The sequence below is a fragment of the Serinus canaria genome, chromosome 1A, assembly GCF_022539315.1.
Source record: "Serinus canaria isolate serCan28SL12 chromosome 1A, serCan2020, whole genome shotgun sequence".
NCBI lineage: Eukaryota > Metazoa > Chordata > Aves > Passeriformes > Fringillidae > Serinus > Serinus canaria.
Genome location: NC_066314.1, coordinates 12,273,730 through 12,300,001, shown reverse-complemented (window position 1 = coordinate 12,300,001; position 26,272 = coordinate 12,273,730). Strand labels below are relative to the sequence as shown.

General features: G+C 40.9%; 1 protein-coding gene across 1 annotated transcript in view; it reads left to right on the top strand.

The window, feature by feature from the left end:
• Window positions 1-26,272, top strand: part of RELN (reelin) — a 280,730-nt gene that overhangs the window by 235,382 nt on the left and 19,076 nt on the right. Inside the window, exons 39-54 of the mRNA XM_030237765.2 lie at window positions 183-354; window positions 434-536; window positions 2,909-3,138; window positions 5,821-6,041; window positions 7,474-7,621; window positions 10,916-11,174; window positions 12,338-12,587; window positions 14,843-15,011; window positions 17,605-17,745; window positions 19,064-19,241; window positions 20,595-20,788; window positions 21,896-22,152; window positions 22,961-23,115; window positions 23,934-24,148; window positions 24,434-24,611; window positions 25,652-25,827. Coding sequence (XP_030093625.2) covers window positions 183-354; window positions 434-536; window positions 2,909-3,138; window positions 5,821-6,041; window positions 7,474-7,621; window positions 10,916-11,174; window positions 12,338-12,587; window positions 14,843-15,011; window positions 17,605-17,745; window positions 19,064-19,241; window positions 20,595-20,788; window positions 21,896-22,152; window positions 22,961-23,115; window positions 23,934-24,148; window positions 24,434-24,611; window positions 25,652-25,827 — 3,046 coding nt within the window. The remainder of the gene's footprint in view (window positions 1-182; window positions 355-433; window positions 537-2,908; window positions 3,139-5,820; window positions 6,042-7,473; window positions 7,622-10,915; window positions 11,175-12,337; window positions 12,588-14,842; window positions 15,012-17,604; window positions 17,746-19,063; window positions 19,242-20,594; window positions 20,789-21,895; window positions 22,153-22,960; window positions 23,116-23,933; window positions 24,149-24,433; window positions 24,612-25,651; window positions 25,828-26,272) is intronic.

The following is a 26,272-nucleotide window of genomic DNA, read 5'->3' as shown; positions in this document are numbered from 1 at the left end:
AAGTTAATTCCATAAGGTCAAGCTGGAAAGCAGAATGGAAACTATTTTCATGGAAAGTGAATATAGTGATCCCATACTTTTAGCACCCTCCTCTTCACATAATCCATAAATATGGCTGCTGTTCTGCTCTCTAATAATATTAGTGTTAGGTCTTAATGGGAATATTTCCATTTCCTTTGTAGGTAAAAAAGAAGAAATCTGGATTATTGATGACTTCATTATTGATGGAAATAACCTGAAGAATCCCATTATCCTTTTGGATACCTTTGACTTTGGTCCTAAAGAGGACAACTGGTTTTTCTATCCTGGTGGAAACATCGGGCTGTATTGCCCATATTCATCTAAAAGAGCTCCGTAAGATTCTCTCAGCAATACAAGAGAAAGAAGTGACTTTGTAAAGCCACTCTAAAGCACTCCTCTCCTTGATTTTCAGGGAAGAAGATTCAGCTATGGTGTTTGTTTCAAATGAAGTTGGAGAGCACTCCATTACCACAAGGGACCTGAGTGTGAATGAAAATACTATCATCCAGTTTGAGGTACTTGTCCCCAGAAAGTTATTTTGCCTTTTGCTTCTTGTTCTTCCATATTCTGCCCTGGTGAATTTTCCCAGCTGTTCTGATTGCCAAATAGAGAAACATGTCCAATTTCCTCTCTAATTGATTTGACATTACTCTTCCTCATGTGAATGTATCATGATGCTTTTAATACATAGATAAGGAAAATTTCTGCCTCAAAGTCTTCTACTTTCTTGCCTAAAATGCTACTTGGTCCATGCCTATATACTTGCACTGATAGCATTAAGGTCCATGTCCTATGCATTGGAGAGTCACAACTGCAGGCAAGAGGGCAAGCAAAATATAGTGAGATTGCCACTTCACAGCCTGCTCCAGGTAAGAGTGCAGCATTTCCACAAGCTCACCAGTGGGGAGCTACAACTTCATCTCTGACAGCAGAAAACAATTTTTCCTGCCTGCTGGCTTAACTGTTGTACTCTCAGAGACAAGCTTCTGCTTTTCTTTTGCTTCTGCCCACATCATAGCTGCTCTAGATGAAGCTGGATTTTGGCTACTGTGGCCTGAAGTCATCCCATTTTAGGGAGTTAAAGAAAGTTCATGAATAAGGAGCATATTTTTGTGTTTCATATAGTCAGTGGAAACAGGTACCCCAGTGACAACACAGAGCCCAAACTAAACTGTGTTTCTCACTTATCCTAGAATCCAAACTGTGCATTGCCTGGGGCAGTTATTGATGGGAGTAACCAGTTAGTATTTAATAGTTTAGAGAGGTCATTATATTGTCATTAGGAAACTGGAAAATAATCTGGCACACAAATTGCCATGCCACAGTTACCAGGCTGCTTTTAACAACAATGTGGCATGTTGTTGCATTAATATGAGCTACATAATAATCAGCAAATGATAAGAGTTTATAAAAATTACTAAAATGATACTAAGGGTTTTCCAAGAAAATTAGGTTTAGCTGTGTACTCATGCACTCTTCAATATGTCATGCAACTAATTCATAAATTTTTAAATGCAAACCATTTCCTCTTTTAAAATATAGATTACAGCCTGTAGAACAAAAAAGTTTGAGGTGACTTTAAGATATTCATAAGCCTTGATAGCATTAACTCATAAAATCTACATGTTTACTTCCATATGTGGTAAGAACATCATTTTCAGCTCACGTTTTTGAGAACATTAGTGTAAATGAAGGAGTTCTGCATAATGCAGTAGTTTCTCTCTGTGTCTCAAGAGTCAGAATCTATATTGGGTCAAGCATCTCTCTAAGCTTCCAGATGAGTAGACAACCCTTCTAGTCAAATGTAGGTTGATGGGACTCATGTGCACTGAAGAGTGATGAAGGAAATTCAGTGTAGGATACACTTTCAACATTCATGCACAGTTCTAAGCATTACTGTGTTTTAGAAACAAACAGATTTTCTTAATACAACAGCATGCTACAAAGACACTTTTTTTGCTAAAAAGATATATAAAAATATTAAAATGTTACATAGTTTTAATGCAGGCTTTGTATTTCATCAGCAATTGGTTTTTATTTGTTGAGTGCTAAGTACAGTACATCCTATTTTATATGACAGTCATTCTGTAAAGAATTAATTTGTCTTCTTTTACAAAAAAATTGAAATTATAAGAAGATCTAAATATCAGTGTAACAGAAAAACAAACTAACTTGCACTGATTGTCTCAGATTCTGTATTAAACAGTCCATATTTTTTCTGTAGTAGATCTGGTTTTGGTGTTCTGCCTTTTCTACTGTTCTTTATATCAGGAATCTTATGAACACACCCTGAGAAATCTGACACTGCCAAACTAGGACATTGAATCTAAATCCAGTCCAGCCATGATGCTCTAGGACTTTGCCATTATGCATGAACAAATAGGTAGTGAGTGTGAAAGCTGAGTATATTGAGGTGATAAGGTTTTTTTTTTATATGCAGCATAAAAGAGGATCATAGTGCAGCTCAGCAATTAACAGCTCAGTGTTAACAAAAAGTTAATGTTGCATTTTTTGTTTTAATATTTCTGCTTTTAATAATGCACATTTTCTTGATGCTGTGATTACTTGCCAGAGGACTGGAAGAGCTGGTGCATTTACTCCAGCAATGTTAGCAGCTCTCCTTTGGGATTTGCCCAATGAACTTCACAGTTTTCTCTGGGTAGAAGTTGTTGGGGAATTTCTTATCACATTCAATTTTATCATAACTCATTGTGGGATATATTCGTGGACAGGAGAGCAATGTGCTCTGTTCCTGTTCATGTGCATGTCCTGAGTGCATCATCCTGGACTAAACAAATACCATACCCAATGGGGGAGGCTGAAGAATGATTGGGAGTCCCACAGTCTGCCCTGTGTCACCTTCTGTGTTTGATGCCTTGGCCCCCAGATCAATATTGGCTGCACCACTGACAGCTCCTCTGCTGACCCAGTGAAGTTGGAGTTCTCACGAGACCTGGGGGCCACCTGGCACCTGCTGCTGCCCTTGTGCTACAGCAGCAGCAGCCACCTCAGCTCCCTCTGCTCCACTGAACATCACCCCAGCAGCACTTACTATGCAGGCACTACCCAGGGCTGGAGGAGAGAGGTCATTCACTTTGGAAAACTGCACCTCTGTGGGTAAGTGTCCAGCTCCTGTTCCTGCCCAGCTGCTTGTTGCTTTGCTTTTATTTCTGTTTTTCACCCAGCACAAGGGTGGTGCATAAGAACTGTGGCACTAGAGCAGACCCAATGACCAATTTTTCTCTGCATTTTGCCCTGAATGTTAGCTAGTGTTCAGGTGATTCCCCAAATCATACTGTGCCTAATGCTGATGTAGAATAATCACAGGTAACTTTCTATTACCTTCTATTTAATTAGTGATAATTCAATAGAAGGCAGTTGCTTGTGGAAAATAATGCAAAACTGACTGTTCTTAGCATGCTCTGAGTGCTCTTTACAGAACTGCATCAGCCATTTGAGTTCACTGATGATATTCTTGCATGAAATTTGAGCTTCATCAGAAAATGCAGTAAAATGTGAGCTAGTATAAGCTGGATTCTACTTCAGTATGAAGAAATGGTCTGATCTAAATAATGTCTCAGTCAATCAGGCTGGATGATAACACAGCATAGAAAAACAATACGTGCTAGCAGGCATAGTAACTTTTCAAAGTAAAAACACCATGTTTACTTTTTCAGGAATAACTGTCATCTAGCATCAACTCACTTTATGTAAAAGCTCACACCATTAATGATTAAACTGTAGCATGTATGAATGAAAATGAGCTATGCAACTATGAGACTTTATGAATCTATGCAGCTATGAGACTGAGTATTTATGAAACTACTGCAGTCAATGGGTTCTCCACTAAATTAATGACCCCATATGTGCCTCTGAAAGTATGAAAATACCTATATAAGGAATAAGAATCAAGTTTGGAAAGACTGATTGTTTAATAATTTAAGGAAATGTTTAAATTTTAAACTTGAGTTTTCTGGTTTATGACAGTTAACATTTCAAGCATGCAATAGGTAACCACCTGTTTCAGCAGCTCACTTGTACTTCCTGGTTTCGTGCAAAAGAATTATTCTACCCTTTAGCCAGCCATCAATGAGTCCCTCCAAATAAAAATTTTGACTGTGCAGACTCCTAACTCATTTAAACCTTCCAGGATTTTGATTTAGTCCCCTATTCCTGAGTGCTTCTATCCTGTTTTTCTACCTTCCTTCCTATTCCTTCCCCAGCACACCAGGCCAGGAGCCCATGGCTGACAGCCAGCCAAGCCCAGCAGTGCAGAGTAGTTTACATTCAGTGCATTAAATCACTGGGCCAGAGGGCTAAAGAGGGATTTCTCCACCAGAATCTACTGGAATAACTAGAAAAAATCCAAACCTTTCTCCTTGTGTAATTCTAAAAAAATCCCCCAGCCTTTTCATCCCCCAAGTGCTGAGTGGTCATATTTTAACTGAGGATGAAAACATTTTATTTCCACTACATATGTAATTTTAGAAATGAATATATGTTCTCAGCATCCAGCTGTAAGTAATAATTAGTATTCTAGTTATGTCCTGAAGGAAAGGTCCAGGGCCTGTTGAGCCAGAGAAGAAACCCCAAATAAGCAGTGGTTCACTCTCTGCTCCAGACACAAGTCATGGTTCACCGTCACCAGGAGTGACCCTGAGAGGAGGAGCTGACTTGTCTCAGGAAAAAATATCCAGCCTGTGGGGCAGAGGTCTACTCTCAAGAGGAGCTTACAACACCTCCAGCCTCACACTTGCGTCCTTCCCCTCAGGGCACACTAAAGTCGATGATTTTGACTTCCAGCAGCACTCTGGTTCTTGGGCATCTTTCTTGTGACACTTAGTAGTGTCTCCACCCATCAATTATTGGTTGTCACCTAAATCCCCTCATAAAAATTTCTGTTAAGCAAATCAAGGAAAAAAATTTGTCAGCTACAATTACCTAGGGAATTGATTTGCCTGCTGAATTTAGATATCTTTAATAAGACACATTAAACACGCAAGGCAATTAAGTGCTTCTCCCTTCTCAATCTTCTGGTTTCCTTCCTCCCTTAAAATGTTTTCTCAACTGGGAATAAAATTAGTCTCTCAAGTATTTTCCTCATCTCAATTTGTTTTCCCCCCTTCCCCTGTTGGCTCCTTTTTATATGCAGCATTGATGCAAGTAGCACTTAGGAGATGAATTAAAAATGACAGGACAGCACCCAAAGGGGAATATAGTTTAAATTAACAATTTGCAATATCAGCCTGGTTTAAGATTAAGCTGCCCAAAAGCAAGCTGAATACCTGGTGACATGACAGATCATGTTTTCTCTCTGGGTAGTTGAGGTCCTCCCACTCCACCCCTACAGGTGGTCTCCCTGGGGGCACAATGGAAGCATGAATTAGAATCTCACTCTCCAGGAAGGTGGAAGTGGCCAGGTCTGACCCACAAACTGTACACCTAAGCAGAAGGCAATCCACCAGTCCACGGCCATTCATCTTCCCCATGAATGATGGAGTTAAGAGTAGCTGGATTTTAAATTTTGAAAATCATGCCTGTCATTCAGTTTTGAGATTACAGCTAATGAATAGTGTTATTTTTATTTCTGTCAGTACTTGGGTTGAATGTCAATAAAAAGATGCATGAGGTACTGAAGGAATTAGATCTAGCAGTCAGTTTCTAGAATTAATCTATTTATCAAGCCAGTTCTGACAGAAAGAATAATATATATGTGTATATAATGGAATATGTACGAAATACAAAAAAAAAAAAGATGGAACTATAATTTAAAATAAGTACACTTAATGCCATTTGCAGGCTGGCGAGGTTCAGGTGGTACCAAGGATTTTACCCTGCTGGCTCCCAGCCCGTGACCTGGGCCATTGACAATGTGTACATCGGCCCCCAGTGCGAGGAGATGTGCAACGGGCACGGCAGCTGCATCAACGGCACCAAGTGCATCTGCGACCCCGGCTACTCGGGGCCAACCTGCAGAATCAGCACCAAGAACGCTGACTTCCTCAAGGATGACTTCGAAGGTATCTCTTTTGGGAGGGGGCATCTGAATACTGCCTGTGCATCTCAGTGCAACCCAGGGTCCAAGGGGTTAAACAGCAAAGCCTTGCGCACCCCTGCATGTTGTATTGCACTAAAAAGTTTATTTAGTTGTTGTTTTGCACTGGGTGATGGGAAATTTTTACTGAGTATGTTAGGCCACGTGGATGGTTTTTTACCCTCCCCCATCACATGTCTGTCCCTCACACACCCCCCCTGTTATACACACCTGGTGGTCTGTCCCATGGGTACCCCTCCCCAATGGCATCCCATTGACCGCGGTCCTGACTCCCTGCCCCCATCCCTTGGGTATAAAACTCCACTGCAAGGGTGCCACGCCCTCTTTTTCTACCCGGGTGGCCGCCATCCCCAGAAGTGTCCTGTCCCAAGCCAATAAACAGGATACTCGTCCCCGTGTGGAGAAGAGCGCTTCTCGTCTCTTACTTTCATCTATGCAAGTCCATGTGGGCCAGAGTCTGAGCTAGCTGGATTTGGACTCATGTAAAGCCCATAAACCAATGGATTATTGCACCTGCATGCTTCTGATTAGAATTCATGCCATAGGGGTATTCCCATGAACCAAGTAGTTCAGATGCCATTTGAAAGTGTGGTTTGTGGATGCACTGTTAATGCTGGATTACAAAATCTTCATTGAAACAGAACATCCTGAAACTCTACATGTAGAAAATAATCATGGAAGAAAATTATGTTTTGATGGTAGTTTGGCTTTAGCACAGACGGAGCATTTCCAAGTGAGGCAAACAGCAGAGGGCTTTAAGGTCGTGTCATTTCTCACTACAAGGGAAATCTGACTCTCCTACTACAGCAATCATGGTTTCAGAGCAGACCAAGTGTCTCAGTAGTGGGAGCCAGTGCTCAGCAGCCACAGCAGACCCCAAGAGAGGGAAGGCAGGGGGGAGCTCAAAGCCTCACGCGTGCCTGGGTGCACACAGCATCCTTGCACCCAGCTCTGAAACCCCTCTGAGGCTTCCCCCACTAGCAAGCACAGCAGGAGGAGCATGTTTTCATAAAACAGCACCTGTAAATCATAGTCATCCATTCACAGCTGCTGCTGCTCATTTTCAATTTTGCCAGCCCTTGCTTGCATGCTACCACTTGGAACACAAAGTTTCTTTATAGACCCGAGTACTTTTTTGTTAACTTCAGATAAATGATGAAAGGTGGAAAATCATGTGAATAGCTGGAAACAAAGATCCCAGATCTCATACTTCTGGGTTTATTTTGTTTATTTTGCTTTGATATATGTCAGCTTTCTAGAATACGTGGCAGTGGAAACACTGAATATTTCTCAGTCAGCATGGGATTTTTAATTTATGTCTCTTCCTCTGGAAGTAGCACTCTTGCAGCAGGAGCACTTCAGAGTAAATCATAAATATGTATTCACTGTGTATTCAGGTCAGCTGGAGTCGGATAGATTCCTCCTTGTGAGTGGTGGAAAGCCATCAAGGAAATGTGGTATCATGTCTGGAGGAAACAACCTTTTCTTTAACGAAGATGGTTTACGTATGCTGATGACTCGAGACCTGGATTTGTCACAAGCCAGGTAACACCTTTCAAAAGTTCTTTCAGGATTTCATTGAGGAAATGCCATACTGAAGAATGATACATGTGTGATATTTCTCTAACAAAAGCAAGCTGACATATTTTGGGGTCCTTACACTAGCAAATGCTCCATTTTAACCAGTCACCATGATACATTAAATTTAAATTGAACTTTATTGCATTAACCATTTAAATGTTGCTTTTTTTCCTTAAATAAGAATTCTGGAAACTGATGCCACACATTCAATAGTTCATGCAAGCTTTTGTTTCCTAAATCCATAACATGAGAAATGCTCTGCCTTTCTTACAGTCTGGTGTATTATGAGTCTGGTGTATTACGAGCCCTTGCTGAAACAGGAGTATCTGCTGAAAGTATAACTCTTATATTTGTCATCTCAGAATTCTTTCATTTCTGAAGCTTGTTTTTTTTCTTTATTGTGCTCATTTGTTTCCAATAATTCACTGAGAAATTCCCATCAAGCCATCAGCAGCTATTGAAAACCAAATATTTTAGTGTATTTACAGTTTATGTTGTATCTTTACACCCTGCAGAGGAGACTCTGCATGAGTGAGACAGGCTAAGCAAGCCACATTAAAAAAATTTACACTATTATGAAATAAACTCCATCCCAGTTGTGAGCATGCTAACAAATAGGCATTGCTTTCTAATTTATTCTGTATTTTAGCTGATATTCTTGTATTATTACTTTGGAGAGACTGCATTTTCTCCAAGACCTTTTTTTCACTGATCTCATATAAACACCCTACTCCTTTCTGATGTTCTGGGGGAAGCATTTTAACATTTTAACATCTACTTTTTACCTGTCAGCATTGGTATTGAAGCATTAAATAACGGTTTCATTGTAAACACTCATGGTCAGTAGGAAGGCCTGATATCTAGCCAATGTAGTTTTTAGATCAGCACTTAGTTAAACCTCATTGATGTGTAATATTAAGGACCCCAGTAATTTGAAAGATTCCTCACAGCAGACTTTTTTCAGAGCTTGATAAAAACAAGCCCTGAAATTAGAAGATTGTTTAACAAAAGATATGTAAGTTGCTTCATAATTTAACTAAATTATGTTTTCCTTATTGCTCCTGTTCAAAGAACCATAGTTTATTTATCTTTTCTCCATGATGGTCTGTAACTGAATTTGCAAATATTGACCTCAAGGTGTTATATGGAGATAAATTACTTCTGTCTTAGGAAAACAAAGCTGAACACTCCATTTCTTCTACATATGATTATGAAAAATAACAGTTCTCAGCAAATAACTGTATGTTCTCTCCTGAACAGCAAGGCACACTGCATTGTCATTGCTGGGAGCTGCTCTTTTGCAACCTAAAGTAATTTCAGTGGGATTTTCTGCGTTTGCAGACTGACTTTATCAACCACCTGCAAAGCACAACAGATCTGGCTGTGACACAGATGTGCTAAGTTCTGCACAGGATTTGGGGAGAGGTCTCAATTTATGCCAGGAGTGATGAGAACTATTTTTTTTAAGGGTGCTAGACTCTGTAGTCACATTAAAACTTCCTCTTTCCTCGTGAGGAGATCCCCTGAAGAGCAAAGGCAAGCAGCCGTGTCTGTCAGTGCTGCAGCCACACTCAGCACCTGGGGATTGAAATCAAGTGGACTCTGCAACCCACTGCCATCACATCTGTGCCTTAAAGAATTTAACCCAGGGACAGTGTATCACCATCATGGTGATACTGGTGGCTGAAACTGCTCTGCATGAAATATCAGTAAGGAGAGAATATTTTAGGTATCACAGCTGATCAATTCCCTTTCAACTCTGAATTACTAGAAGAACATCCACACATTTGAGTGTTACTAGATTTACAGAAAACACTTTGCTTTTCCATTTCAAAACAGGCAGAGCCTTTGCAAAATATCTTTGGGATAAGAAGAGAGATATTTAATTATTTTTTTATATCTGCTAGACATTGTTATCTATATTTGGGTGGGTTATTACTACATTAGTGAAATCTGAGATGTAAGAATAGCAATGCAAAGAACTCACATGCCACAGAGACAAGGTCACCTGGGTTTATTTCCTTTGAATTATGTGGCGAATGTTGGAGTAAATCTGAGGAGGCAGAAAGACTTGCCAGCAGTGAAGCAAATCCATTACATTTGATATGTTGATCCATGAGGGTACCCAGTGCTCCTTTACAGCACAAGCAATATGTTATGTCTGGGACATGGAGGTGGATATAATCTATTGCAAAAGCAGTTCTCTCTAGTAGCAAGAGAAACTGTGAGTCGCAGTGAGGACTAGAATTAATTGACTTGTAAGTCTGGCATTTTATTGGAGCTTTGTCTGCCCAGCACCTCTGCAGCCTCCACTCCCAGCAGATCTACCTGCAGATCAAACCAGAACAAGATTTTTGATATAAAACTTCCTCTGTGCCATTTTGTTTAACCCTGAGCCAGGCAGCACTAACGCAATAATAATTAGTACAGATAAAACACTCGAAAGCTGTGCAAAAGCTGTGCAAACATGAATTAATACTTGTAATATCCCTGCAAGTCCAATAAGTAAATATCATTACAGCAAGGCTCCCTCCACTCCAAGTGCACAGTGGAGCTATTTGTGAGCATCGGCTGACGGGAGGGATTTCGCAGTTTGATACAAGTCCATTGTGCAGCTTTGGAGAAGCCAATTAACTGGGGGATGAAAGCACTGCTGTCCCTGGGTGGCTGGGGCTGCCTTCAGGGAAGCCAGCACATTTAAACGGTGTAATTTAGACAAATTTCCCAGGCTGAAAAAATGGACAAAATGATCCCTGAAAGTGAAATGTGCTTTGTTCTCCCGTCCAGATTTTCTCTGGTTTATGCCAATGGAAAACTGGGATGCTTATTTTGAATTTAAGCATTTCAGCAAATTCGTAGCAAATTATGATCTACTTAGAGCACAGTTGCTTTTCTGCCACTAAAATCTGTACTCATGGGATACAGGGATAAAAATTTCACCCAGGATTATGTTTCTGATACTTGCAACACCATCTGCTGTGCAGACAAAAGCTGAAAACATAAATGACCAGCTTTGTTCAGCCTCTTATGCCTGGCAAACTACCACACAGGCAAAATGAATTTTTGTCATACCACCTGTCTGTCTTAGTTGTATTCTAGAAGCTTTGGAAAGGAAATCATAAGATCTCCTAAAGATGGTTCTTACAGCTAGAAAACACAGGGCTAGTCAGTAGACAAACTCCAAGGCTCTCTGGTTCGCTGTGTAGGATGTTGTAGAAAACAGATCTTTCTGGTAAGTGGAAAGATTTTTCCTGTTAGATTTGTGCAGTTCTTCATGAGACTGGGATGTGGCAAGGGGGTGCCTGACCCCAGGAGCCAGCCTGTGCTGCTGCAGTATTCACTCAACGGGGGCCTCACGTGGAGCCTTCTCCAGGAGTTCCTCTTCAGTAACTCCAGCAACGTGGGACGATACATTGCCCTGGAGGTTCCCCTGAAGGCTCGTTCCAGCTCCACGCGGCTGCGCTGGTGGCAGCCCTCCGAGAATGGGCATTTCTACAGCCCCTGGGTCATCGACCAGGTGAGCAATCCTTCTTTTAACACAGTCTTGGACTGGATTCAGTCTTAAAGTTTTCCCTTTTTCTGGCATGTATCATTTCACTGAGACAAGCAAAAATGCCTAGTAAAAAGATATTTAGAGCACAATTACTGTTTGATGAACTCATGGTTTTAATGCACCATTTTCATGGGGCATGATTGCCCATTTTGACTCTAGGAAAGTATTTTACACATGTGTAGGGCCTCGGGTTCACATTGCAGGAGGCCTTACCACACAGAATGCAAGTCTGATTTCCAACTTCAAAAACCCTCACTTAAAATGTATCCAAATATGTAATTGGCTTGGTATAATGTAATAGAAAAAGCCTATATAAAAATATCAATGTTGTGAATATCCATTGGGATTTTCTGCTATAAAGATTATTATATTACTTTGTACGAATTGGTATAAATCACAAATGATTTATCTCTAAAATGATTCTGCTCTAAGTAGTGTCATTGCATTGGGTTGTCCAAGTACAATTTGCTTTAGTATTTATTACTCTTTTTTAAAGAAGTTAGTTCTGATTGTTAGGAGAAACCTAACCAGCTATTTTAATCTTGTGTTTACAAAATTTTACTTCCCATCCCTCTGTTTAGAAATGAAAAAATACTCATTGTTTTGATATCTTAATTGAATGTAGTTATATTTTTTCAGAACAAATCAGAAACTGAATTCAGAATAACAAATGAAAAATAATTCTACCTTGCTTGCTGGTGAAGAGTAAAATGATGATGTTTTATAGTCAATGACAAAACAGAGGCTCTTTCCCCACTTCTGTCAGCAGACACCATCTGATAGCAGTGCACCAGATAACAGAAGAGCAGAACAATCACTAGGAAAGTGCAATCACTTTGTTTCTGAAAACACTTTTTTTCTAGCAGTTTTACTTCACTGAGATTGGAAGTCACCTCACTGAATTTTAGATTTGTACAGCTGAGCCAATCTCTTTCCTGTAAAGGAAAGCGATACTCCCCTTTCTCACGGCCTAAATTCTCTACTAAGTAATGTTGTCAATTTTGGACCAGCAGAATAAATACCCGTAGTATAATCTTCCTCCCTCGGGTTGCTACGTCACTTGCATGCTTGTGAAGACTTCTGGACGTTTCTCCTTTTCAATAAAAGCTTCTTTCCTAATGTTTCAGATTCTTATAGGAGGAAATATCTCTGGCAATACAGTACTGGAAGATGATTTCACCACCCTGGACAGCAGGAAGTGGCTGCTCCACCCTGGAGGAACGAAGATGCCGGTGTGCGGCTCTGCGGGGGATGCTCTGGTGTTCATTGAGAAAGCCAGCACCCGCTACGTCGTCACCACCGACATCGTGGTCAATGAAGACTCTTTCTTGCAAATAGATTTTGCAGCTTCCTGCTCTGTCACTGATTCCTGTTATGGTAATGACTTCTTAGTAATCCCTACCATTCCTCTTCCTCCGCTGCAGAGGAAAGTTCACTTGTTTTCTGGTTATATTATTCATCGTAACAAGAACTGAGAAACAAAAGAAAGCTGCGTGTTTCTGTTAGAAATTGTAAGGTCAGCTTATTATTCCAGGTGTCTGAAGCCTAAGATAAACTGGAGTAAATCATTCCCTGTGAGCATCTAGGTTGCAGTTCAATCAATCTCAGAAAAAGACTAACAGCTGCCTTACTCAAAAAATCCATTTAGTAGATAATGTCCACTGCTTGGGGTGGTGCTGTAATAATAAGCAGCTGGGTGTTCCAGCATGTGTTTCTTGCTTCGTGGTTTTGCATTTTCAGTGTAGTCTCAGTTCTGATCTCACTTGTACCCATATGTCTAAGAAATCTTTTATACCAACCTGACACTTGCTAAGGCAGCATCAACTGCAAAAGTTTATATTGTCCATATGAAATAATAAATATGTGTAGACCTGTATGTTTTCATGTACAAATGTGTGCATACATACTATGCACATGTGTATACATCTGTTTATGTATACATAATGATGCAATTTTAATTACCTAGCTTACTCTTTTCATATGATGTCTACTGAGTGCACAGACAGCTTTTATATGTATATATACACATATATGCCTACAGGTAAATGAATAAAAACATGCTCTGTACTCATCACAGCAAATACACATCACATGGAAATTAAAATTGGTTCATTATGTGAATTTTAAGGCACACAAAAAATAGGTTTTTCTTAAAACCAAACTTTTTAATGCTTGTTTTACACATCCTCTTAGAGCAGGGTTTTGAGGCATAGATGTTTTTAATGAGGACAAGAATATAATACATTGCAACACGTGGTATGTGTTAATTTACTGGGCTGCTGAACTTTCCTCTACAATTCTGTATAAAAATAGAAAAAGGTTTTACATGAAGTCCCAGATTTTGCTACTCTGCAGCTACTTACATGCTTAAAAATTTTTCTTTCTTTTGTTATTAAGAATACTGTGGTATCCTGAGATCATCTCTGCTAAGTTTAGATGCATTTTGGTGACTGAGCCATATACTGGCAAAGAAACATCCTTATTTTGTTGGGGGGGATTTGCCTTCTTTCTTTGCCTACAACCCTTATCCATATTTTAACTTCATATTAAATTAGGCAGGACACTACCCAATCATGCTTCCAGTCATGATGAGAAATGCATTTTTTTTTTATGAGGGAAATTTAACACTAAAAACTCACTTACCCTTGTTTGTACCTACTTGTCCTTGTATTTCTATAGCACTGTGTTCTGTGCTGAAACATCCAGTAGAACTGATTGGGTGATTAGGGGTCATTCCCTGTGCATGAGGGTAGAAGAAATGGGTCTGTTGGTAACCAAAGGAAGATCACAGATTTATCACCCCTATCACTGCAACCACGCTCCATGTTTTACACAGCCAGCTCAGCCAGAATACCTGGCAGCTGGAACATTTACTTCAAGTACCAGCTCTGCACCTATTATTATTTCCATTTTCATGGCTGCATGAAAGTTTGACTTGAAGTATTTAGTGAGCTTGACTAACCTTTAATTTTGGTAATAAAAGCTTGTAAGCCATAGACATCAAAACAATGAAATTGCTGATTTTCGCTGAGAAATGAATATATTAGTTTAATGTGGCTAGACTGTGTTTGAATGGAAACAAGCTCACTGACTAACTAACTCAAATTAAAATTGTGCTGAATAATTAAATGAGCTGGTCTGCAGGAAGGGTGGAAGGCTGACTAAGCCATCTTGTGACAGAGACAAAAGTTTGAATTTGAGTGTTGCTCTACTTTACACAGCAATCACATCCAGCTGAATCTCACTCTTCAAGTCTGAAAAACAAAGTTTGGTGGTCATGGTGCTGCCACATCATTTTTTTGCATGCTGCAGCTACAGACATTGTCTTGACTTAATCCTGGCCACTTAATGTTGGCTTTGTCATTTCATCTGTGGTCCCTTGAGTTGGGCCGCAGATGTGGAGATGTGCTGCAGACTCCACCTGAGCTATACCTGCTCAGCAACATGTAACACACCCTCCACACTGCCATCAAAGAAGGTAGCTTTGTGCTTCTGACACAAGGGTTTGAAAACTTCTGGGGGTTATTTTGTCAGTTCAGACTTGTGATACTGTCTGGGGTTTGCACGTTACTATAGGCCTTTGGATAGAGGTCTCTTATAAATTAAGTAACTAACCACCTTTCCACCCTTAGCTATTGAACTGGAATATTCAGTGGACCTTGGGCTGACCTGGCACCCAATTTTGAAAGACTGTCTTCCCACTAATGTGGAATGCAACAAGTACCATCTCCAGAGGATTCTCATTTCAGACACTTTCAACAAATGGACCCGGGTTACTTTGCCTCTGCCTCCCTATACTAGGTAACTCCCTCTGGTTTTCTGCAAAATAAATCTAAAAGCATAACTAGGTACTTATAATGTCATTATATATAATGTCATTATAATGATGCATTATGGAGTTTAAGCAATTGTACCATGTTCTTTTTGTTTGGTCCATGTAAATAGCAACAAATAAGTAAATATGTAAATGAAGCTCTATCCTATAGAAATTGCAAACACAGGTAGCAAGGGCAGCAGGCTCTCAGCACTATTTGACTCCACAGCTTTGCTCCTCCTGCTGAGCCTAATCTCCTCACCCAGACTTAGACTGAGCTAACTGCTGGCTCAGAATTACCAAAGCACAGGTAGAGCCTTGAGATGGTTGTCATGAAAGACACCACCAGAGGCACATACAAGTTTGGAAACAAAGACCTTTATTTTTTAGCAATTGTACTGAAAATGCCTATACAGTTGCCACACGTTTTGACATTAGTAATGAAAAAGTCTATGTTCTGTTACTAATCATCTGGGGCATCCTCAATCTTTGCTGCAGTTACATCAAGTAATAGCACTTTTTAGGACTCCTTCCCAGCATTCATTTTCTGTGCTTCCTCTTTTGTGCGGCTTTGCTACGTATCATCTGTAAAAATCCATTATCCTGTCAGTTCTTGTATAAAGACTGTAAATTTGTGTTCAGAATAGTCTTTCTGGGGTTGAATGGGAGAAATCAGGGCTTGGATTGATGTTCCAAACCAATCGAATCTGGACCTGAAAGGAAGCTACCACCTGAGATAAACTCAGGTTTATGAGTAACTGTGATTTTAAGACTGAAGAGTTTCTTGAGCAGTAAATGTCACAAGAAGTCTGATGCCCTACTGAGGCAAAAATTGCACTTCTGTCCAATCCCATAATTGTATTTTTTGGCTCAAGTAATGCAATTTCCCAAAGTTGTTAAGACAGGCATTCCATGAGAGAGGTTATTACAACCTTATCTGATAAGCAAGAGAGATATTGAGCTTTAGGATAAGAACAGTGCAGCTAATAGGCCTTTTAGTCTAGAAGCAATATAATTTTTATGCTGCTTTATTATTTCAAGCTGTGTAATAGCAGGTATGTGTCTCCAGTTGTTTATGCCTGTATGTTTCAGGCACATGCAGGCTGTGTAGTCAGTAGCTTGGCCTGGTGCTCACCACCCATATCTGTGCAGCCTCTTAGGGCTCTTGTACTCCAGAGTGCTGCCTCACCTCTGGCCTCAAAATGCAATGGACACTTACTTTCAGCTTGGAGGTGATTTTCCCTTTTAAGACAAATGCAAATGCAAAACTTCCCACAGGAGCATCAGATCCATGAATTGTTAGTGATGTGCCCAGGCAAAGCATGCAGTGTAAGATACTGGTGCTTGTCTTTATTCTGAAAGGACTTCCTCACAATTTTTATGTTTGTTTTTAAAATGCTGCTTGGTGAACAGCTGACCTGTGCTCAGAGCATTAGGTTTCTCCTTGGATAAACAAGTTATTTATTCAGCTCATGCAACATTTTCATAAAGAAATAATTCATGGGAAAATAATGACCTTATCATATGAGGTGCATTTTCACACTGAATAGTTTTTGGGGGGTTTGCTGGGGGTTTTTTTAGGGGGTTTTTGGGGTGTTTTCGGTTTTTTGGGTTTTTTGTGTGTGTGTGTTTGAAACCATTGGGATTTCTCTTTGAGATGCAAAAGAAAACAGACTGCAAAAAGTTCAATGCTGCCATCTAGAGCTGTACCGCTAAACAGGGATTAGCTTGAATTCATAGTGACAGAAATTCACCTCCTCCCAGCTCTTCACTCACAGTCTACACCTGCATGAGCTGAATAACTATTTGGTGTCCCCTGACTGTTTCAGATAGATTTTTCATCATCTATCTTGGGAGATGAGACACTTAATTCACACATAGGGAGCTAGGCCCATTTTAATCAACAAAATGAATATAATTTACTGAGTAAAGCCAGGATCACACTACAGATAATTTCTTGGCATTTCCAGCCAAGCCCTGGGTGGAGAGGAGGGAAGGAACTGCAAAGCTAGGGTCATGCTGCAAGCCCTGCATGGGCCTTCTCACCTCTCCCCAAACCCACTCCCTAGAACTGCTCTTAACCTAAGTGTGATTGGGAGAATTCACTGAGAAAAAGCCAGGTAAATTTGTTGCCTTGGACTTACTGACTGGATCAGGATGAAATTTGGAGGGTTTGCATTATTCTGGCTTGATCCAGCTCACAGCTGTCCCTCAGGTTTGGATCTGTGCTGGGACATGTTATGACTGGCCTGAACTTCCATCTGGGAGTACCACCTTCTTTCAACCTCCTCTCCACTGCACCACCCATGGCCTGCTTGCTTTGCTTTCACCAGTGATCCATTTCCTACCTCTCACATTCTCAGCTTGATACCAAGCATCCATGATTTTTTCTGTTCTCAAAATCTGGGCACCCTTTTCTTGGAGGGATGTTGTCATTGTCAGAAACCAGCCCTGGGTCATGCTGGTATCAAACAAATCTCCCAAGAGCAGGCTAGCCTCAAGACTAACATTTCCTTTCAATCAAAATAAAGGTTACCTTAGCTAGAAAAGACAGAATTCTGTTTTTCTTTCTCTCCCCAGGTCTCAAGCGACTCGTTTCCGCTGGCACCAGCCTGCTCCTTTCGACAAGCAGCAAACGTGGGCAATCGATAACGTCTACATCGGAGATGGCTGCATAGACATGTGCAGTGGCCATGGGAAGTGCACACAAGACAACTGTGTGTGAGTGCCATCTCTGCCCTGTCCTGCCCAGGGCTGTAGCATTTCACTCCACCTCTGTCATTCTGATGAATTTGCAGGAAGAACTGTGATACAATTCTACAAAGGAAGGGGGATTTTGCTGTTAAAACTGAGCAGGGCACTGGGTCCATTTGGGAATACAAGTAACAAGTGGAAGGGGAACTGCAGGGGTTGGCACTGCCAGACCTCTGACTGTCCACGCTCCATGGCCAAAGCAGACAGTCCTTTCCTCAGTGGCAGTCCATCACCTCTGCTCTCGCCTCTGCTGCATCAATTCCCCTCCCACCAGGTGGGGAGAGGGTACCCCTTGAGTTTGCATAGCCCTCTAGGGACATATAGTCCTGGAGTTTCCCAGAATATGTTCTCCTTATTCCCAAGGGATTCCACACCATGTCCTTGTGCTCTTAACCTGGTGCTGGGTGCAGAGAACCTGGGCTGGAGGTGGGACATATCCACTAAGCAGGATGTATGCCAGTTCCTCACAAGGCCAGATTTTGCTTTTTGACTGGACTTGATGGTCTGATGACTCTGCTCCATGGTAGAGTTTGCCAGGAGAGGCAGACTGGCTTGATCCTCATACTGTTTGCATAACAATCCACACAGAGTCCTGCAAAGCTAGCAAACAAAAACCCCCAGATTTGCCTGTCTTGGCAACAGACAAATACCTTCCAGATGGATGTATTGCTTTTTTCCCAGCCACAAATGGCAGCAGAAATGGGAGAATGGCTGTATAATTGCACTGTGACTGTATTTTTTAGAAATATATTTCACTGTAGAATAGACATATTATTGTGTTCTCCTGTATCCTGACAACACTGAAGTACCAAGACACAATATCTCTGGTGAAATCTCTATGTAGCAGAACACAGTTCCAAGCTGTTATCCAGTCTTTGACACATTATAAGAATGTTTTTCAGACAAAAAAAAAAAAAAAAAAAAAAAAGGAGAACTATACAAAGATAAGAATGCACCCCTCTACTGAAACTTTACAGAAACTTGAACTTTAATATTAGCAGGACATTTTTAGGCTTGGCACATTCTCTTGGTTTATTTATCCAAGCACATTTCACTGCTTTTACTATGTTTGGGAATGTACCCTGTACTAGAAGCTTGAATGATACACAATACTAAGCCTTCAAAAAAGTAATTTTTGTTTCATATTAGCTACAAAACGCCAGATGTTTGAAACCCCCACATACCAGTTGTGCACCAGTAAATGATGCCCCTCTGCAGAATGAGACGGTACCTTAATAACATGCCGAGCCTTTGCCAGCTGATTTGTGCATTTTTTGCTCTGCAGCTGCGACGAGCACTGGGGTGGGCTGTACTGCGACGAGCCAGAGACCCCCCTTCCCACCCAGCTGAAGGACAACTTCAACCGCTCCCCCTCCAACCAGAACTGGCTGACAGTGAACGGGGGCAAGCTCAGCACGGTCTGCGGCGCCGTCGCCTCGGGGATGGCACTTCACTTCAGCGGGGTGTGTGTCCAGCACAGGGAGCAGCTCGCTCCATTTGACACTATAAGCAGGACTGATTTTAAAAGTTAAATAGCAAGGCATTAAAAAACTAACAGCATAACGTATCAGATGTATAAAATATTTTTAAAAATTAAATCCTTTGCCTGGCTGAAGGTCGAAGTCAAACAGGTCCTACAGACTAGGAAACCCTCCAGGAAAGCTGATACCATGTTCCTTGATATGCTGCAGCCAGGACATTGAGATATAGTGTGTGTGAGTCCTGAGAGGAGCTGTAGAGGGTCCTTTGAAAGTGGAGCTGGTAGGTTAACGCACAGTAAAAATAGGTAGACTTTTAATTTTCCTCTTAAGACTCTCCTCATAGCACTTAAAACTGCCAGACTGGAGTTTGGTGTGGCTTCTATTCAGACCGCAAAGGTAAATTAATAGCTAGTTATTTGCACTTGTATGACTTGCACATGGTCCATGACAATACAGAGCCAGAGAAACACAGAATGGGCTGGGTTAGAAAGGGCCATGGTGGGTAAACTGGTCCAGCCTCCCTGCCCAGGCAGGGTCACCCTAAAGCACATTGCATCCATATGTAGCCTCATCCTTCAGATGTCTCACAGGTGGGTGTTTTCAGAGTAAGCTCACAGTAAAATTTCCTAGGTTAGCTACATATGTAGGTATATAACCCTGACTACTGCCGAACTATAGTTTGCTAACAGGTTACCTCATGATTATAAAAGTTCTGAAATAGTATTTTAGAAACACATAAAATTTACGCCTGTAGATCTCTTCTGTCAAATTTATAACTAAGTTCAAACTGACAAAAGTTTTCTAAAATGAACTAACAAAAGCATTGCATTTCCACTTTATTCCAGTAGGACTAAGTAGACACCAACTAACAGACTAAACAATGTGAAATATATAAGGTGTTGTGGAAAAAACACATACTAAAATTGCTTTGCCATTTGATGGTTTGCATGGGTTGAATCAGTAGCACATAATCAGTGATTCATTAATTCTGCATGGAAAACTTCCTGATTTACAACAGAGGTGTGGATTTCTGAAGCTTTTTTATTAAGAAGAAAGGTGAATAAATTAATGTTGTAAAACTGAAGGTACAAGTAGCAACATATAGAGATACACAACAGACATTTTTAAGATGAAACATGACTAAAATTGTCTTCAGGGAAAACATATATTATTGTTGTTCTGTTGTAGCTTTGAAATAATCAATAAAATTTTGTACAATCCTAAAATTTTTGCAGCATGAATCCACATTAATAGTGACTGCATAGTCTAACACTTTTTATGAACATAAGTTTTGCCAGACAACACCAGCCAACATATTTTTTCATTGCTTTTAAGGGCTGCAGCCGTATGTTAGTTACAGTGGATTTGAACCTCACCAGTGCAGAATTCATCCAGTTTTATTTCATGTATGGATGTCTGATAACTCCTAATAACCGCAACCAAGGAGTGCTGCTGGAGTATTCTGTGAATGGTGGAATCACCTGGAGCCTCTTAATGGAAATTTTCTATGATCAGTTCAGCAAGCCTGGGTTTGTAGATACCTTCTTTCTGCCTGTGTAAATTTCTCTGCTGAAGTCAGGTGGTCTTGAATGTTTCACCAGAACCTGTGGGATATATTAGTGCTGTGGTTTGGATGTCAGGTTTGGATGTATGAGTTCAGCTTGCACAGTCCTAGAGGTGTTTATTAATGGCCTTGGTACATGTATTGAGAGCATCAGCATATGTGCAGCTGCTAGGCCAGAAATACAAGAATACCTAGGAGCCTGTAGCAGTCTGGTAGATTTGCAAATGGTTGCACAAGATAAATTAATAGCTACTGTAGTGATGTCCATCCTGTTCTTAAAGCTGCTAGCCTTTGCAATCTGTTTCTTTATGGGCAGGATCATAAAATCACTGATTGTTATAAGTTAGTTACAAAATGGTGTGGCTAGGAGAAACTGCATTTCTGCAGTTATCCATCAGAAGGATAGATACACTCAAGCCCTACTTTCAGATGTTTTTGAAATTCAAGTCATGCATATATGTGAGTTGATCATTTTGTCACTGACCAATTTAAAAAATTCACAGAAAACAGAGATGTGAGGGACCCATTATTTGTTTTTATTCAAGCACACCAAGAAATCACTTGCACTTTAATTGGACATGAGATTTCAGTGTACTACTTTCTACTGTTGCAATGGAACAGATAAAATTGTACTGGAACATTGCTATCTGCTGAATGGCTCCAGGTTGAAAAAAACAATCTTTATTTCACTTGCACATTCTCCTTCTTAACACTTCCCTTACTAAGGGCCTTATGGCCATACCCTGCTAGTCCAGACCCTTGCATTTGGTCCCATAAGGACACCTGGAGCAAGTGAGGTTGTTCAAACCATGCCACAGTCTGGGTGTTGACCCTTTCCACCTCTCTCTGAGCCCCTGTCCCAAGGATGACATTGGGAGTGATCAGAAAGATTTTTGTGTCAGAAATATCTCCTAGAGGAATATAGGCTAGACTGGTCTTTTTCTTCTTTCCCAAATTCCACGTATTCCAGGAAACATCAGGAATGAACTCGCTCAAAGCACCCAGCACAGAGCATGGCAAAGTGCCCTCCTCCCGCAGCTTTCCTACAACTAATTCCCAGCTTTCATTCCAGCTTTGTGAACATCCTCCTTCCCTACGACGCCAAAACCATCGGGACTCGCTTCCGCTGGTGGCAGCCCAAGCACGACGGGCTGGACCAGAACGACTGGGCCATCGACAACGTGCTGATCTCGGGCTCGGCCGACCAGCGCACGGTGATGCTCGACACCTTCAGCAGCGCCCCGCTGCCGCAGCACGAGCGCGCCCCGGCCGACGCGGGGCCCGCCGGCAGGATCGCCTTCGACATGGCCCTGGAGGACAAAACCACGGGTAAGCCTCCCACCTGCATCCCAGCCAGGGCAGTGATGTGCAGGGCTTGCTGAGCCTCTGACTCCTTGTGTCACTGTGATGGTGGTCACACACAGTGCTGTTGCTGTAGAGGCCCTGTCTTTGGATTTTTGTTTGCAAAAAGCAAAATGAAAAGATGTAACGCGGCTTTTTTGCTGCGTGAATTTATTTAGAAGGTTAATTTATTTTAAAAGGAAAAAAAAGTAATTTAAAAGTGATGGGTTATTCTAAGCAAATTTCTTCTCCTGAGTGTCCGTTCCCTATTTACTAACTTTTAAAAATTTTCTTTAGGGAATTTAAGTTACATTTTACAACTAAGTTTTGTAGAAAATGCATTTTTGTATGTTTATAAGGCTTAACAGCTACCAGTGCTGGACTGCACTTTGTGCAGACATGTAGGCAACACCCATTAAAAGGCTCTCCCAAAATGTTCAGCGCAATAGAAGTTCATATTTTAAGTCTCAGATCCTTACTTCTTTAATATTAAAAAATAATGCTGTAATGCTTGTCTAAGTGAACAAGCTCATTAGTAAGCTTTCAGCCAGTAAGCTGTAAGCTTACTTACTTACTCAAGTAAGAGGTGCTTTAAGCAATAAATGTGATAAATGCAATACATATTTACATGGGAACAACAGGGTACTGACATTCTCAGGAGCAAACTAAATAATTCTCATGTAGACTGAAAAATAAAGCTATGAATCACCTTTTGTGGTTAACACTACTTCCTCTTAATTAGACTACTAATTTATATTGTCACTGTATATTACTGACATTGCCATCTATTTTCAAGTGAATGAACACTGGTTATTCCATGATGATTGCTCAATTGAGAGATTTTGTGATTCTCCTGATGGTGTCATGATCTGTGGGAGCCACGATGGCAGAGAGGTCTATGCAGTCACCCACGACCTAACTCCTACAGAAGGCTGGATTATGCAGTTCAAGGTAAAATCTGTCTGCAGTAAATCTATTCAAAACCACATTTTGTTCCAGGTCTAAGTAGATCTTTCAGGAGGAAGGATGATGTGTAGGCCTACAAAGGAGCCATTCCCTGCTGAGAAAAAATGTTGTTATTAGGCCATCCTCACTTTTCTCACTTACTCTGTGTTGGTCAGTTTTATACCACAGGCTGTTTTCAGAGGTGGCACATTCTTCTCTTCCAGCACTGCTGTTCTATGAACATCATGTAATGAGGATATTGCACATCTACCAGGTGCCTATTTTGTTACACCTGCTGGTGAGGGAAAAGCAGCTCCACAGTAGTTCACTCTGCTCCTGTGTTGTCATGCACTCACATCAAACCTGCACCCAAGCTGGCCTTCATACACCCCTTTGCCTAAATTAAGGAAATATATGGACCCAGCAATATATGGAAATTGCAAGAACCCTTTGCACATCCATCCATAAAGGTGGTCTCCCTAATCTGTGGCCTTCCCTGAAATATTCAAATCTCAGGTTGTTTGGGAGGGGATATTAACTTTATTTGTTATGTGGCACTGGCACATAACAAATGGCACAAGTGTCAAAACCTGGAAATCAAATCAAAACCTGAGCTATCTAGAAGAAAACAAAATTCACAATATGGTGTCTGTCCTCAGTCTTGAGAATATCAAAGAGATCTGCAGGTGACTGGTACCATACAGGCACTGTTACTGCCATCATTTTTTCAAGCAAAATTCTGCAGTTTGTTTTCAGGTTCAAACATGTTTTTAAACTCCCCCACCACAATTAAATCTTAATTACTGATGTCTCTTCTCTATTAGGTGTCTGTTGGATGTAAACCCTCAGAAAAACTTGCACAAAATCAGGTCCATGTGCAGTACTCCACTGACTTTGGTGTTAGCTGGAGTTACTTAGTACCTCAGTGCTTACCAGCCGATCCAAAATGTTCTGGGAGTGTCTCACAGCCATCTGTCTTCTTTCCCACAAAAGGATGGAAAAGAGTAACTTACACACTGCCTGAAAGCCTTGTGGGCAAGTAAGTATGAATTTGTTGCTCATTTTGTCTTGGATTGAGTACCACCCTGGAAACACAACAGGACATCTGCCTATTCATTTTCTTTCAAGGAAATTGCAGAGCAGCAGCGTTCATGTTCATTACATTAGGGATATCTAAAAAAATCAATTTCAATAGGTACTTCCACTGCTTGTGGAAGCTCAGGAGATAGTACAGTCATGATTATATTGTGTCTAATCACCTTTTTTCAATTGAGCAAAGTTGTTTTATGGCTGTGTCTGGTTTTCTTCATTCCTTTATATCTAGTCCCGTGAGGTTTCGGTTCTACCAGAAATACTCAGATATGCAGTGGGCCATTGATAATTTCTACCTGGGCCCTGGTTGTCTGGAAAACTGTAGAGGTCATGGAGACTGCCTGAATGAGCAATGCATCTGTGATCCTGGGTACTCGGGTCCAAACTGCTACCTGACCCAGACACTGAAGGTAATTTTATTGCATGTTTTAAAGAATGAATCTTGGCATGTGTTTGACTGGGAAGGAGAGAGAGGAGAGATTGATCTCACTGGAAATTTAGCTTTGATTCCTGTCAGCCTGAAGACAATCAAATCCATTTTCAGCCCCTCCATCAGTTTTTTAACAAATCTATAACTTCATTATTCAAGAATGGGTTTGTTGTATCTTTGAAAAAACACAGCCTGAAAAAGCTGTGATAAAGTTCATTGTTCAGCTTTTAATCATCATTTTAGGATGTAAATCACCCTTGCACATGTGGCTGTATTTGAACAAAACAGAAAGATTGTCTTTACTGTGAGAGAGCTTACTGAAGTAGGGAATAAAAGAAAATGGCATAAAATTAGAAAATTAATTCACATAGCTGTTTGGCTGTTACTCATGTTACCCAATAACAATCAAGTGGACTCTCATTAGATATTGTTAATTTAAAAGTTAAAAATAACTAACTAACTTGTCAGTTGTCGCGTAATTTGAATTACTATAACCTTCTGGTTTTCATCTGAAATACTAATTACATGAGCAAATATCATTGTCTGTTTGCAATTTTTAATTAGTAAGGTTTCCATCATATTAAGGACACTTAGGATAAAATGGTAGCAATTTAAGGAGAGTTTTACTGCTAACTCCTTAATGCCAAGATCTCTGGTTTTGCTGAGGAAAGATAGAGAATATTTTTTCTCCCATGCATACAGAAGTCCCCTACTGTTGCCCTCTGCCATCAAAACCTTGCCACACAAACCCAACATGTTCAATCATTTGCACATGCCAGTTTTAATTTGCTGCATTACCTCCTGAGTATGTCAAAATCCAGGCCCTAATATCTTTTCACATTTAGCCAATTCAGTTCAAGTGGCTAAATATTCAGCCAGAAGTGATTATGCTCAGTCACCCTGAGAAAAATTTAGTGTTCTTGAGCCCTTCAAACATGTTTAGGTGAGTTCCAGCTGTGGTTGTTAAAAAGACTTAAAATCTTACTCACCTGTGCTTCATGTTGAATACCTTACTTACAGACCTTCCTGAAAGAGCGCTTTGACAATGAGGAAATTAAACCAGACTTATGGATGTCCTTGGAAGGTGGAAGTACCTGTACTGAGTGTGGAATTCTGGCAGAAGACACAACTCTCTACTTTGGAGGTGCAACTGTGAGGCAGGCTGTCACTCAAGATCTGGACCTGCGGGGGGCAAAGTAGGTCATGGCTCCACATCATTGTCACAGGGAGCTCTGTCATACACTGGCAAAGCAGCAGGCAGCATAGCTGGTAGCTCAGGGAATTCCTAGGCCACCACAGGAGCAGCTCTACCTGAGACAGACACTTGCAGCAGCCACAGGTCCTGCAGGGCCTCCCTGGTGGTCAGCTGCCTGAGATAAGAAATGCCTAGTCATGATGACTGGAGCAAAGAATCCTTTCTTCCACCCTGGGATCCTCATTATCTCTCTGTAAGACCACAGGTCATATTCACCTCCACCCTTACTATTGGACTGTTTCCCAAAACCCACATACCCCACATAAACCCCCATTTCTGTGCTGTTCAGCAGAAGGGCTGTCCCTGTCACCCTTCACAGAAGCTGCCAATAAAGACACCTCTGTGGAACTTCATACAGCCCTCTCCTCTCTTTCCTGCATCTGCCA